This window comes from Bubalus bubalis, chromosome 6 (assembly GCF_019923935.1).
Source record: "Bubalus bubalis isolate 160015118507 breed Murrah chromosome 6, NDDB_SH_1, whole genome shotgun sequence".
Lineage (NCBI taxonomy): Eukaryota > Metazoa > Chordata > Mammalia > Artiodactyla > Bovidae > Bubalus > Bubalus bubalis.
Genome location: NC_059162.1, coordinates 82,718,809 through 82,733,995, shown reverse-complemented (window position 1 = coordinate 82,733,995; position 15,187 = coordinate 82,718,809). Strand labels below are relative to the sequence as shown.

General features: G+C 36.5%; 1 protein-coding gene across 5 annotated transcripts in view; it reads right to left on the bottom strand.

Annotated features, from left to right (window-relative positions):
- Positions 1–15,187, bottom strand: part of DOCK7 (dedicator of cytokinesis 7) — a 189,127-nt gene that overhangs the window by 30,105 nt on the left and 143,835 nt on the right. For all 5 annotated transcript variants that reach the window (XM_006055930.4, XM_006055931.4, XM_006055932.4 and 2 more), the window contains 6 exons: positions 12,555–12,651; positions 9,701–9,797; positions 9,256–9,390; positions 8,156–8,308; positions 1,641–1,799; positions 899–999 (listed from right to left, as the gene is read on the bottom strand). In XM_006055930.4, coding sequence (XP_006055992.2) covers positions 899–999; positions 1,641–1,799; positions 8,156–8,308; positions 9,256–9,390; positions 9,701–9,797; positions 12,555–12,651 — 742 coding nt within the window. The remainder of the gene's footprint in view (positions 1–898; positions 1,000–1,640; positions 1,800–8,155; positions 8,309–9,255; positions 9,391–9,700; positions 9,798–12,554; positions 12,652–15,187) is intronic.

The window sequence follows — 15,187 nt, the reverse complement described above, 5'->3', positions numbered from 1 at the left end:
GAGAAGGGGACAACAGAGGATGAGATGGCCGGATGGCATCACTGACTTGATGGACGTGAGTCTCAGTGAATTCCGGGAGTTGGTGATGGACAGGGAGGCCTGGCGTGCTGCGATTCATGGGGTCGCAGAGTCGGACATGACTGAGCGACTGATCTGATCTGATCGGCAAAAACCATGTCTAACATTAGTAAAATTAATGTTGTAATAAAGTATTAATACACTATGTTTTCTTCTTAAAGAACTAATTTTTACATTTAAAACGTGGGTCTTCAGCCTTCCTAGGAACTCTAGGGCCCAGGATGCCAAGGTCTTAACTATGTCATTATTTTAAAAATCTTGTTTTTGATAATCAACAAATACACTGAACAATTATTCATAATTCTTAAAAGAAGAAGTGTCATAGGGGATCTGATAAAGCACATTTTGATTTTTTTAATTACCATTACCACGTCTTGCTAAGTCGCTTCAGTCATGTCTGACTCTTTGCATCCCACAGACCATAGCCTGCCAGGCTCCTCTGTCCATGGGATTCTCTAGGCAAGAATATACTGGAGTGGGTTTTAATTACCATTAGAAAATGACAAATAATTTTTGTATTCTTGTAAACTCATGTTTTCTGTGTATCATATTAACTTAAGCCCCATTATACAAGACATAGGGCTTCCCAGGTGGCTCAGTGGTAAAAAGTCCATCTGCTATTGCAGGAGATGTGGGTTTGATCCCTGGGTCAGGAAGTTAACTTGGAAAGGGAAATGGCAGCCCACTCCAGTATTCTTGCCTGGGAAATCCCATGGACAGAGGAGCCTGGTGGGCTACAGTCCATGGGGTCAAAAAAGAGGTGGACACAGCTAAGCAGCTAACAACAACACAAGGTATAAGTGAATTAAACAAATGCTACCTGTACATTAGATCAATTAACATTTCAGGATCCTCCTGGTGTTCCTTCATTTTAACAGTATCAGAAAGGATCATATGGAGATTAAAAACCAAATCTTGAACCTGTAGCAGAGAATTATATGAAAAACATTCTTCAGCTGTCATTTATTCACAACCATTAAATTAGTTTGGAAGATAGTTCAGATTTGAAATCTAAAGCTTTCAAAACAAACAATTTTGATAAAGTTTTTAAGAGTGTGGGTATGCTGGGGTAAGATGGACGAACAGTAAATTTTATACAAATTCATCAGCAGACTATTTTTTCACTTCTCTCACCCAGAAACAAGTAGAACTACTAGTAGAAATAAAAAACATATACGGATATAAAGAATACAAAACAAAATTCTTTCTGATTTTCAGATTTTCTCAAAAGGTAGTTTCTATAAACTTAGTTTTTGAGGCAAACTACTGTTTCACAAATCAGTGGGAACACTTTCATCACAAAGTTTTTTGTTTATCCATACTGAGTAAGTCTAGTGTTCTTTCTGGCACAAATTCACAGAATTAAACACCAAAAATATTAACCATTATGAGAAGGAAGGGTGGCTTATTAAAACAGAGATTTAGTCCTATCTGTGACACATATGGATCGAAAGAAAGATACAGGTTCTGCCAGGAAAAACTAAAGTTTGATTTAACAATTTGGGAAATGCCTATTTACAATTCCTATTTCAGTTCATGCTGTAAAAAGTAGCATTTCTGACCTGATCAGGGAATGTTGTTTCCCTCAATTCCAAATCTTCTTCAGCGTATGTCAGTATAGTCTTTAAAGAACGTCTTAAGAATTCTTCATTAAAATTCTGAGATGTGCCCACCAAGGAAGACAGTGACATGGTTACCTGCATTTTAACCCTGGCAAAATTCTGTAACAGAGAAATTGCCAGGCAAATATTTAATAAAGGAAAGCTTAAAGGGGAAGTGTCTATTTTTTTTAAACTTCCTATAAAGAAAAAGTTAGTATAAAACATCATTCTAGGAAAAATATTTTTGAAAAAGTAATGAAATGACCTGCCTCTTGAGAAATTTGTATGCAGGTCAGGGAGCAACAGTTAAAACTGGACATGGAACAACAGACTGGTTCCAAATAGGAAAAGGAGTGCGTCACGGCTGTATATTGTCACCCTGCTTATTTAACTTATATGCAGAATACATCATGAGAAATGCTGGACTAGAAGAAACACAAGCTGGAATCAAGATTGCTGGGAGAAATATCAATAACCTCAGATATGCAGATGACACCACCCTCATGGCAGAAAGTGAAGGAGAATTAAAAAGCCTCTTGATGAAAGTGAAAGTGGAGAGTGAAAAAGTTGGCTTAAAGCTCAACATTCACAAAACGAAGATCATGGCATCCGGTCCCATCACTTCATGGGAAATAGATGGGGAAACAGTGGAAACAGTGTCAGACTTTATTTTTCTGGGCTCCAAAATCACTGCAGATGGTGACTGCAGCCATGAAATTAAAAGACACTTACTCCTTGGAAGGAAAGTTATGACCAACCTAGATAGGATATTCAAAAGCAGAGACATTACTTTGCCAACAAAGGTCCGTCTCCTCAAGGCTATGGTTTTTTCTGTGGTCATGTATGGATGTGAGAGTTGGACTGTGAAGAAGGCTGAGCGCTGAAGAATTGATGCTTTTGAACTGTGGTGTTGGAGAAGACTCTTGAGAGTCCCTTGGACTGCAAGGAGATCCAACCAGTCCATTCTGAAGGAGATCAGCCCTGGGATTTCTTTGGAAGGAATGATGCTAAAGCTGAAACTCCAGTACCTTGGCCACCTCATGCGAAGAGTTGACTCATTGGAAAAGACTCTGATGCTGGGAGGGATTGGGGGCAGGAGGGGAAGGGGACGACAGAGGATGAGATGGCTGGATGGCATCACTAATGGACTCAATGGACGTGAGTCTTGGTGAACTCCAGGAGTTGATGATGGACAGGGAGGCCTGGCATGCTGTGATTCATGGGGTCACAAAGAGTCGGACACGACTGAGCGACTGAACTGAACTGAATGAATGTGTAATACTGAAATCCTGTTTTTAAATGGACATTAAGCTTAGAATCTTCCTGTGATAACAGCCTAGAAAACAAGGTTGAAAGAAAAATTGTGGGTTAGACTTGAATTATAAGTTGTGCCTAGACTTTACATTGACCTTCTATGCTGCTGCTGCTACTATTGCTAAGTCGCTTCAGTCGTGTCCGACTCTGGGCAACCCTGTAGACGGCAGCCCACCAGGCTCCCCCGTCCCTGGGATTCTCCAGGCAAGAACACTGGAGTGGGTTGCCATTTCCTTCTCCAGTGCATGAAAGTGAAAAGTGAAAGTGAAGTCGCTCAGTCGTGTCCGACTCTTCACAACCTCATGGACTGCAGCCCACCAGGCTCCTCCGTCCATTGGATTTTCCAGGCAAGAGTACTGGAGTGGGGTGCCATCGCCTTCTCCGACCTTCTATGAGGTATATGTTATTAACAATAACACCATTTTTACAGATGACGTTAAAGAACTTGACCAACATCACAAAATTCTTAAGTGTCAGATGTGGTCACTACATTCTACCTGATTTAATTATGTCCACTGTTATGATAAAAGTATAACTTAAGTCATATCCTGTACAAAGTAACGTAAAGGTATATCTTTGGAATGATGCCTGTAAGAGTTTACATTCTTCCTTTTTTAGTGTAAATTCATTTCCGTTTCACCATTCCCCAGTATGAAACCACTTTTAAGAGGTTATCAGTGACAACCTTCGTTGTTGTTCAGTCCCTAAGTGGTGTCCAACTCTTTGCAACCCCAAGAACTGCAGCACAACAGGCTTTCCTGTCCTTCATTATCTCCTGGAGCTTGCTCAAACTCATGTCAATTGAGTTAGGGAGTGATGCCCTCCAACCATCTCATCCTCTGTCATCCCTTTCTCCCCCTGCGTAAAATCTTTCCCAGAATCAGGGTCTCTTTCAATGAGTTGGCTCTTCGCATCAGGTGGCCAAACTATTGGAGCTTCAGGTTCAATTTCTTCAGCACCACAGCTCGAAGACATCAATTCCTCAGCATTCAGCCTTCTTTATTGTCCCCCTCTCACATCTGTACATGACTGCTGGAAAAACCATAGCTTTGACTATATGGACCTTTCCAGGCAAAGTAATGGCTCTGCTTTTTAATAGGCTGTCTAGGTTTGACGTTACTTTTCTTCCAAGGAGCAAGTATCTTTTAATTTTGAGGCTGCACTCACCACCCACAGTGATCTGGAGCCCAAGAAAATGAATTCTGTCCTATTGATTAAATAAAGGGTGCTACTATTGCAGTCAGTCACACAGGCCCAAAACCAGGTCATTCCATAGCCATTCTGCCCACTCATTACTCATACTATAAACTCAGTCTACATCATCTAATCCGTTTCAATCTATTCTTTCTCCATTCTCAATGCCATTGCTTTACTTTATGCCCTTATCATTTCTTACCTGGATTACTCCAATAACTTCCTAACCAATCTTTCTTTTTCCTTACCCCCTAAGTAGCATCAGGGAAATTTTTGTAAAATGTAAATCTGAATGTACATTTCAGTCTTCTTCTTAAAATACTTCAATGGCTGCTCACAGCTTTTATTTTATCACAGCAGATAAAATTCATGTATTTGACCAAATAAACCTGCCAAACTACATGGTTGGAACCGAGAGTACAGTGATAAACAAGTATCTGTCCTATGACAGCTTAGTCTAAACATTTCAATTACAATTTTATCTTTTATTACTCTCTCTTTGAGCCATAATAATTAAGAAGTGCTAAAAAAAAGTTTCCTTCTCTGTTTGCCTGTTTCCTTCTCTCATCTCAATGCCTTTCTAATTACATACGTGCCATTTTTGTTACCTAAAAAGTCTACCCACTACTTCTCCATCTGCATGGGCAATTCTTCATCCTTAGTTCAAGCATCTCCTCTTTCTGAAACCCTCCTTGAGAGTATATGCTCTTTTTCTCTGTGCTTATACAGTCCCCTGTGCTTACCTCTCAGTATATCAACAGCAAACACATGCTGAACATTTGCTCAGAGCCAGCTACTGATATAATAAGTGTGTTACCTAATATTAATTTATATAATCCTCACAAAGCCATCTAAAGTAGGTACTTACTATTACTAGCTGAACATTACCTGTTCATCTCCTACCCTAGTAGATGCCAAGCTATTTTAAAATAAGTTTCCTTTTATCTATGTTTGCCCGATGCCTACCACAGTACCTAGAACACAATTCAATACATCTCTTGAATATACAATCTGTATAAAATCGTGCCAGGTATAAATCACCTATTCCTTTTTAGAGGTACTACATGACATTGACTGGAGAAGGCAATGGCACCCTACTCCAGTACTCTTGCCTGGAAAATCCCATGGATGGAGGAGCCTGGTGGACTACAGTCCATGGGGTCGCTAAGAGTTGGATATGACTGAGCAACTTTCACTTTCACTTTTCACTTTCATGCATTGGAGAAGGAAATGGCAACCCACTCCAGTGTTCTTGCCTGGAGAATCCCAGGGATGGGGGAGCCTGGTGGGCTGCCGTCTATGGGGTCACACAGAATCGGACACGACTGAAGTGACTTAGCAGCAGCAGCAGCACATGACATTAACATGATAAATTATCCATTTTTAATCCTCCTGTATTAATATAAAGCTTTCCTAAAATAACAGAGGAAAACTCCAAGTGTAGTCAAATTTTAGGGACTCATTTCAAAAACTAAATAAGATCTATAAAGTAACTAGATTCTTTGTTCTGAATTAGGAGAGAAGACTTGGCTTCCAGTAAAAATAGGGCAGTGTGAGATAGCAAGTTCCTATTCTCCTGCATTTCATATAAAAATAAAAGACGAATAGAAAAAAAAGTTCATAAACTCTATTTCAGCAAAATGATGAGACTGATATAATCTACACATTATAAAAATGCATAATGGCTGCCAAGACAAGCTAAATAGGAAGCAGCTTCAATGGAAGGCAAAGAGGGGATAGCAAATAGCGAGGAATCCTAGGGTGCAGATATAAGAAATAATGGGAAAAACACTTCTTTTAAACTTAAATAAGAAACTCACTTTGAAGTGATAAAACTACCTGTCTTGAGAAAAAAAAAAAAAACAAAAAATCTCAAAGGGCTGGACAGAAATAGACTGTCCTACAAATACCCAGGCCAATATAAACTGCTTCATGCTATGTTGAGTAACAAAAAGGTAAAGAAGATCAGTGAAATACCAGATAAAGAATACTTAATAGGAAAATGTGGTCATGAAACAGATGAAAATTCTAATTAAAATATTTTACTTTGAATTATAAAAAATGTATGAAGCCATTAACTTTAGGAAGGAAAAAAAAAACACAGAAATATAAGGACTCAAGGGAAGCCACTGTGATAGCTAAGAACCAATACCCACTAGGCTGGCGACAATACTGCCTCCACTGAGAATGTATGATCAAAGAAGCAGAGCACTGAAGGTGCTGCATAATTACAAAGGTAACTTTAAGGCGAACTTACTATGTACAACATGAAAACAACCAACCAACTTTTTTAAGGAGAGGAGTGGGGAAGCATAACAGAATAATACAACACAAATCCAGGATGCAGCTGATATCATAACAAGTATGAAAGGTTTAATTTAACTTAGAAACTGAATTACAAAGCAAAACCCAACTCTATGTTGTAGATGAGACACACATTTAAAATAAAGTGATTCAAAAAAGTGAAAAAGAAAGGACAGGCAAAGATAACCTAAGCCACATTCAAATTAGAAGGAAAGTAGAGGTCAATACTACACAAGGCAGAAGTTAGGTCAAAAATATAAAAATTTTAAATTAAGCCATCTCAGAGTCTTTTTCAATTCTAAAGGGAATAATTCATAGTAAGATACAATAGTTACGAATAGTAGTTATCAATATACCAAACAGCTATGAATATCACTTTACCAAATAAGACCAAAAGGAGAAATAGACAACATGTAGGCTTTAAATCATCTCCTTTAGTCAACCAAAGAGACGAAAATAAAGTACCCCTTCTTTTCAAATGCTTGTGTAACACATTTATAAAAACATTTTATGTTTGAATACACAAACACACACATCCACAGTACCAAAATGGAGACATATTAATTGTACTATGATCACTCTGCAGTAAAACTTAAAAATTACTGGGAATTCCCTGGCAGTCCAATGGTTAGGACTCCACGCTTTTACTACTGAGGGCCTGCATTCAAGCTTGGTTAGGAACTAAGATCCTGCAAGCCACAGGATAGCCAGAAAACAAACAAAAAACAAAAATTATCATCAAAACTTTTAAACTCTGTAAGGAGATCAAACCAGTAAATCCCAAAGGAAATCAATCCTGAATATTCATTGGAAGGACTGATGCTGAAGCTGAAGCTCCAATACTCTGGCCACCTGATTTGAAAAGCTGACTCATTAGAAAAGACCCTGATGGTGGGAAAAATTGAAGGCAGGAGGAGAACGGGATGACAGAGGAAGAGGTGGTTTGATGGCATCATCGACTCAATGAACATCAGTTTGAGCAAGCTCCGGGAGATGGTGAAGGACAGGGAAGCCTGGTCCATGGGGTCACAAAGAGTAGGACATTACTGAGCAACTGAACAACATCATCATCAAAACTTTAAAACTTCTGGTTAAAATGAAAATACAAACTGAAATTACAAAATATGTATTGAATAGAAACCAAGAATACTAAAAATACTAGGTATTAGAACCAATGAGACATCAAAAGAGCACAATGCAATATTCTAGACCTTAAATAATTACATGAGTAAGAATAAATGAACTAAACAGTGGACTCAAAAAGCTAGGAAAAATACAACACATAAATCTATAATCAAATAAAAAACCAAAAATGAAGACATGGAATTCTTCTAAGACTGGCATATAATCATGAAATACGGAGCAAAGATGTTTAAACTTAATTTTTCTTCTTATTACTTTCACTTCACTTAATGATAATAATTACAATTTATAGTCGCTCAACATACACTTGTAGTTTAAATCTGTACTATTATATGTTATTCTTAGTATACAAAATAAAACTGGAGATTTGGATATTTATGTTATCCCCAGAATGAGAAAAAGAAATAGTCTTAAGATTAGACTCAAAATGCTATGATCTCCCCAAACCCACTTATTAGATACCTACAGAAGTTATAGTTCATTATGAATCCAAAGATCCAATCCTAAAATGAAACACTTACATTCCCAATCTCAAAGTTCTGTCTCATAAGCAGGTAAAGGGAGGCACTAGCATGTGAGCGTATGGTACTGATGCTGCTGCTACAGTGCCGTAGAAGCCGGAGGCAGAGGTCAGCACACTGCTCTGTTTCTTCTTCAAACAAGAGCTCAGGGAACTGTAAAGAAACAATACCACCACTGAATTTATGTAGCAGGAGCTTCACATATATGTTAATATAACCTGATGAAGAGATTTGTTAGTTTAGCCCAGGAATTGAAAGCATGTTTAAGAGAGAATATTTGCTGCTGGTTAATAAAATGGACCAGAGAACTAGACAGACTGAGTTTGAATATGGACTATGTTAGTACTGTGACCTTGGACAGGTTTTCTCTTCCATAAAATGGGCCTAATAATACTACCTATGTGGGACTGTATGACTACCTTAGATTAGATAATGTGAATAAAACACGTACTATAGTAAAACACAATAAGTCTATGATAAAATTTTTTATTAATTTTTATTGAAATATAGTTGCTTTACAATATTAAGTTAGTTTCTTGCTGCACAGCGTGAAATGTTCTTACTAATTACAAAATGGTGTATGTTATCTTCACTGGCTAAGTTTCATCTTATAAGATGACTAAGATGAAATAGATACCTTTAAGATTAAGAATATAGATTTTCAGAGGAAAACAAACATAGGAAATAAATATTTGAAGTAGTTAAACAAAACAAGTACTTTTCTTTCCATTTACCTAGGATAAGCTAATTTCAATGGACTGAACAACTGACACACTAATCCTTGATAATTCACATCAATAAGAAATAGATAAGATGAAAACACAAAAAACCCAATATTTAAAACAGGCTATTAATTTCAGGCCCTTCTCCACATCAGAACCACTCTTTTTTTTTTTTTCAATCCAGAAAACAGGTTAAAGGTAGTCCAAATAAGAAAGAAATAAACAGTAGAGGAAAGGCGAAGAAGAATCAAGTCTTAGGTTATCACTAAAATTTTACTATAAATATATTTAAGATCTAATCAATGAATGTATCAAGTGATCATAGACAATGTTAGTAAAGAAAAGTCTGACAAGACAGCAGGCACAAAAATAACCCACCTTTGAAACCAGGGCTCTCTGGGTAGCAAAACAGTGTTGTAGATAAACTGCACTTTGATTACAGGCCATGCTGTGTAGCAGCACTTTTAGCACCCCACCAAGAATGCTCTCTTTGGATTCTGTTACAGAAACTGTCTGCAATTTTAAAGTAGAGATGTTAACTGTAATCTGGTTAGAGATAGAATATGTAAAAATTAACAAATAAAAATTTTAATAGGAAAAAGATAATGTAAGATCTAGAAGCTCCTTAAGGAAAAGAAGCTGCAAGGGATTTTGATAAGAAAAAGGGAATCTAGAATTTAAATGAGAAAAAAAGAGGAGCAAGAACATAACTTTTAGGATCTACTGATATGCAAATATAATTATATGGTTCAATAAATACTTTTCCCCAACCCTAATTTACCAAATCTATAATAGTTTAAATTCCTCTAATTAGTGTTTTTACCTGAACAACAATCTCTAATGTATCCAAAATGATTAGATTTGCTTCAGTAGCCAGATTGCCATCAATCAGTGCTTCGTGTTCAATCTCTGCTCTTGACCTAAAACAAAAGATTAGAAAAAATTATATTTCATCTTTTAGAAAATCCAATAGATCTGAAATTCGCAAAATACTTAAAGATGCACAGAAATTTAAAAAAAAACAAAACCTTGGAATCATTTTTCTTTTTCAGGGAGAGAGTTTTTCCAATAGTTGCCCGAGTGCAAAGTTATTAAGTGAATAAGGAAAAATATTCTGCAGGTTTAAAAATGTTTTGTTTTAATCTACATTTGTCAAACATGCCAATTCAGACTTTCTCACCCCATTACAGTACTACAGTGCCACTAAAGGCATAAATACTTAGCTTTCAGAGCGAGTTACAGCAAACACAGGAAAACATTGTTTTGTTCTAAGCGGCACAGACACTAGATGGTGCTATATAGGCTTGTATTCAGGGCTGCTTCCATGTAAAGCAGTACCCAAAATGTTTAGTATTCATGTTTCCATTTCAAGGATTTTCAACATATTTATTTAGGATAAAAGAACTTTCTTAAAAATAAAGTTTTGTCTAATTTTCCCAAATTTCTGATACAAAAGTTTTAATACGGAAAATGAGTAACTCTTCAGTGAGATTCTGGATGGAATTACTCATTAGAAATAAAACTTGATGTAATAAAGTGGTTTACTTGAATACTAATATTTACAAAAGTATTACTTAATTAAAATTTAATGACTATATGCGATTTATGAGTAAAGTTGACATTTCAATCACAATGCATATATGGAAACTACATCCAAATAGACCAAAAAATATATATATAAATCAAAGCAAAAATACAAGGACATATTAAATACTAACTTTTCAAAGTTAGCTATTAATTAAAGTCTGAATCTTTATTACTACCACTAAAGAGAACAGTTTATGAATTTACATTTTATAAATTTAAGGAGAAAATACAACATTAGAATTAAACTGGAAAAGAAGTATAATGTTCAAACTTAAAATTCCAGTGAGATTTTGTGAAGACACATGAAAAACAAGATGTTTAAACCAAAAGAATCAGGAAAATACCAAAAAGAAAAAGAAAATGGCTTCCTTAAAACAAAGTAAGATAAGCAAAGAGAACACATAACACAAGTGCAGAAGTAAAGCAATATACTAACAACATAGTATTTCAGTGCTTTGTGATTTTTAAAAAACACAATGCATATGGAAAAATAATTAAAGAAATGGACTTGGACAAAAAGACAGAAATGCAGACATTCAAACTTTAAAAAATTTTAACACAGTTATATACAGCATCTGCTCTGGTCCAAGTATGTGTCTTTCCTGCCAAATTCATACAATGAAAATCTAATGCCTAAGGTAATGGTGTTAGGAGGTGCAGCTTTTGGAAGGTGATTGGAAACTCAAGGCAGAGCCCTCATGAATGAGATTAATGCCTCTATAAAAAAAGCCCCTAGGAATTTCCTTGTCCTTAAACCATAAGGGAACACAGCAAGAAGCCTATAAACCCAGAAAAGGGCCTTCATCAGATACTCAATCTGTTGGTGCAATGATCTTGAACTCCCCAGCCTTCAGAACTGTAAGAAATAAATTTCTGTTATTTAAAAGTGACCCAGGGCATGTTATTTTGTCATAGCAGACTGAAGAGACTAAGACAGTTTCTGACAATCCTCAACTTATCTATGTGGTACTGATCCTGCTGCTTCTGTCTCTGCTGGCTCCCATAGGGTCTTGCTTCCTGTGTTTTATGATTTTACTGTGGGAGAGCTGGTTTCCCTGGTAAAGAATCTGCCTGCCAAGCAGGAGATGTGAGTTCGATCCCTGGGTCAGGAAGATCCCCTGGAGAAGGAAACAGCAATCTTGTATTCTTGCCTAGGGAATTCCTACTTGCCTAGGAAACCCCATGGACAGAGGAGCCTCACAGGATGCAGTCCACAGGGTTGTAAAGAGTCAGACATGACTGAGCTACTGAGCATGTAGGAGAGCTAATATTTCTGAAACCTTCTCTGTGAGAATCATCTAAAGTTTGGACGGAAGATGGTTCTCAGGGTGACCAATTTAGGACAGGACTGGGGTGGGGGGTCCCTGGGACATTCACTGCTAAAATTAAGAGTACTAGGCAAACCCAAATGAGTTGGTCTCTATATTCTCAAAGTTTTAGGGGCCTATCAAGTTACCTGAGGGCCAATTTGAAATTAGAAATTATCAGGAAAAGATTGCAGCCCCCTGACACAATGCCAAGCAATTTTCAAGCCAAGCAATTTTACCTGTGGTTACCTGAGCAGTGAGAAGGGTTTATTTCCAGTTCCCCTTATGAAGATGCAGTCCTGTAGAATCCTGGACTCACGAAAGTGCATTTTAGGTTGTTTCTGGCAATAGAGTGGCCAGCTAGTGTACCTAGTTTGTCTCCATACTAGAAACAGAAGACTTGTAGTGTTTTGTCTTTAACTATATTTTAAGCTCTAAGAGAGCAAAGATTTTCTAATTTTTTATAATCCTTGAAATATTTAGTTTCAGTGTGACACCTAAAATAGTGACATTTCAAAAACAGTTGCTCAACCCATTTTCCAGGGGGGATTGTTAGGGAAAATAAGGTGACATTGAAATACGTAACCTTTAGCTTTACTATACCATATGAAAAATTCTTCCCCAAAATTGTATTTAATCCAAAATGGAAAAATTAAATATAACTGTTCTGACTTCTAAAATTTGAATGCCTAATTATATAAAATAACACTAAAAGTAATCATTTTCCTCTTGCACTTGAAATTCAACAAGCCCATCAAAAAGATAAAATAGAAGGTTTATTACTTGTCAAGCTTCTCAGTGTTTTGACGCCAGTGAGTCATATCCTTTCTCCACCTCAGATTTTCTTGACTTCCAAAGGCACTTCCAGATGGGCTTCTTTCTGTCAAACAAATTTCAAAACTTTCTTTAAAAATGTTATTTCAGTTAGACCGCATTCATGTATATTTGCAACCATATAAGAAACACTACAGGGCTTCCCTGCTGGCTCAGTGGTAAAGAATCCACCTATACATGGGTTTGGTTCCTGATCAAGGAAGATCCCACATGCTGCAGAGCAACTGAGCCCGCCACAACTACTGAGCCTGCGCCCTAGAGCCCAGGAGCTGCAGCTACTGAGCCCACGTGCTGCCACTACTGAGGGCTACTCGCCCCAGAGCCCGCACTCCACAGCAAGCAAAGCCAGTGAAATGAGACGCTCACAAACCGCAACTGGAGAGTATCCCCTGCTCACCACAACTAGACAAAAGCCCATGTGGCATCGAAGTGCCCAGAACAGCCATAAATAAATAAATAAAATTTTAAAAAAGAAATACTACATAATGTTAATAATTTTATTAACACAGCCATTTTATCCTCCGTACAAGTGGAAAAACCTGACAATGGTGCTTTTTATTAAAAATTTTCACAACAGTTACAGGATATATTTGCTAAATGTAATATAAAAAACCCAAGCACTTTTTTAAATAAGCAAACTTTTAAATTCTGACTTTCTGAAAATCTTATGGTTTATAAGACTATGCATGATATGATTTTATTTTCTCCACCTTTGTTTATACTACCATTATCGTGTGTGTGTGTGTGTATAGTTTCAATACCTATGCCCTTGATTTAGGATGTACATAATAGTGATTGCTCCTTTTACCTAATTGTTTTTCACATAAATTTTCACTGACCAGTTATTCATCACCCCTGCTGAAAGGCCTTCCTCAACTTTCCACCACTTCTTTTCCTCTTAATTTACTTTATTTCTCTCCACAGCACTTATGACCACAAGAATAAAAGCTACAAATTAAGGAAGGTTCTGAAAGTAATTATTTCTTTTGGTCCACAGAAGGAAGGAGAGGAGAACAGAGGGGATCTCCCCCAAGAGAAACAGAAGGCAGAGTGAATGGTATGGGCTCCTTTAAGGGGCAGCAGCAACAGAAGTGGTTCAGACTAATCTAGCACAAGTGGAGAAGTCATTGAGAATTGTGGAGAAATACATATATTTAAGCAACGGAATCAAGTCATGACTTCAAGCTTTCAACTAGAAGACTACTACTCCTCTTTGAAAAACAAGAGACTTTGGCTGGGAGGATGGAAAGTAAAATGAAAGTAAAACTGCAGAGTTCAAACAGAAATTTTAAAAATACTGAAAAACAAATATAATTTGACACACAATAAAGGATTAGTCCGGATATTCCTTCTGCTTTCCTTCCTTTTCCTTCTCTTTCTGTCCCTCTTTACTTCTTCAATTTTGAAACCTCTGTCTTTAAGGAATTTTGTGAAAGAAAGCAAAAAGATTTGTCTATCTTAAGACAGTTAACAAAATAAGTATCTGTGATCTATCTTCATTATTATCATTAACTTTATTTTTTTTTTCAGGAAACTTTCTCTCATCTCCTTAGTTAAGAACATCTATCATTAGGTAATCTAGCTTATTAAGTGTCCAAATATAAATAAGAATTGCAAACAGAATCATTTTAAGAAGATGAGAACTTCAATTATTTTTTTAAAGTGAGACACAATTGACATACAATATTATATTGGTTTCCAGTGTATCAAATAATGATGCAATACATGCATATATTACAAAATGATCATCACAACAAGTCTAGTTAACATCCATGACCATGAGTAGCTTCAAATGTTTTTCTCTTATGATAAGAACTCTTATGATGGACTCGCTTTGCAACTTTCAAGTATACATTTGTTAACATGCTATGAGTTACATCTCTAGTACTTAAAGAATTTTAAAACTGTGAGTTTGTACCTTTTGACTCCCTTCACTCACTTTGTCCACCCCTACCCTGCACCTAACTGTTCCCCATACCTATGAGTTTGGGGAAAGTGGGGTTTACTTGTGGTTTTACTTTTTTTAGCTTCCACATACAGAACTTCATTTCCTACATTTAAACAGTGGTAGCTGTCCAAAGACTACACGTTTAAAAATGTAACAAACATACTGTTAAAAGTTCCATTCCTTTCAACAGTAAGTCCTAGAAAGAGCTTTGGTATAATATAAAGAACACTAAATTATAAGTCAAAAGATCCTGGTTCTGTCACTTAGTTTATGACCTTAGGCAAGTTATTTACCTCTGAGAGTTTTATTTTATTTTAAAGATGAGGATAATTATTTGTTAGGTTTGATATAATTAAATGACCTAGAAAGCTAATTTTCATACTTTATAGAGTTGTTGTCCACATTAAATGAGTTAAAAGAAAATCAATAGGTACATGATATAAGCCAGGCGTGCTGCAGTCCATGGGGTCACAAAGAGTCAGACACGACTGAGGAATGGAACTGAACTGAAACTCTATACAACTAAAGTGAAAAAACAACACTATTAATTTCAAAGGCAAAGACTGTCTTATTCATTATTAAATTCCAAACACACATAGCATATAAAAGATACTTAAGTTTACCTAAATAAAAG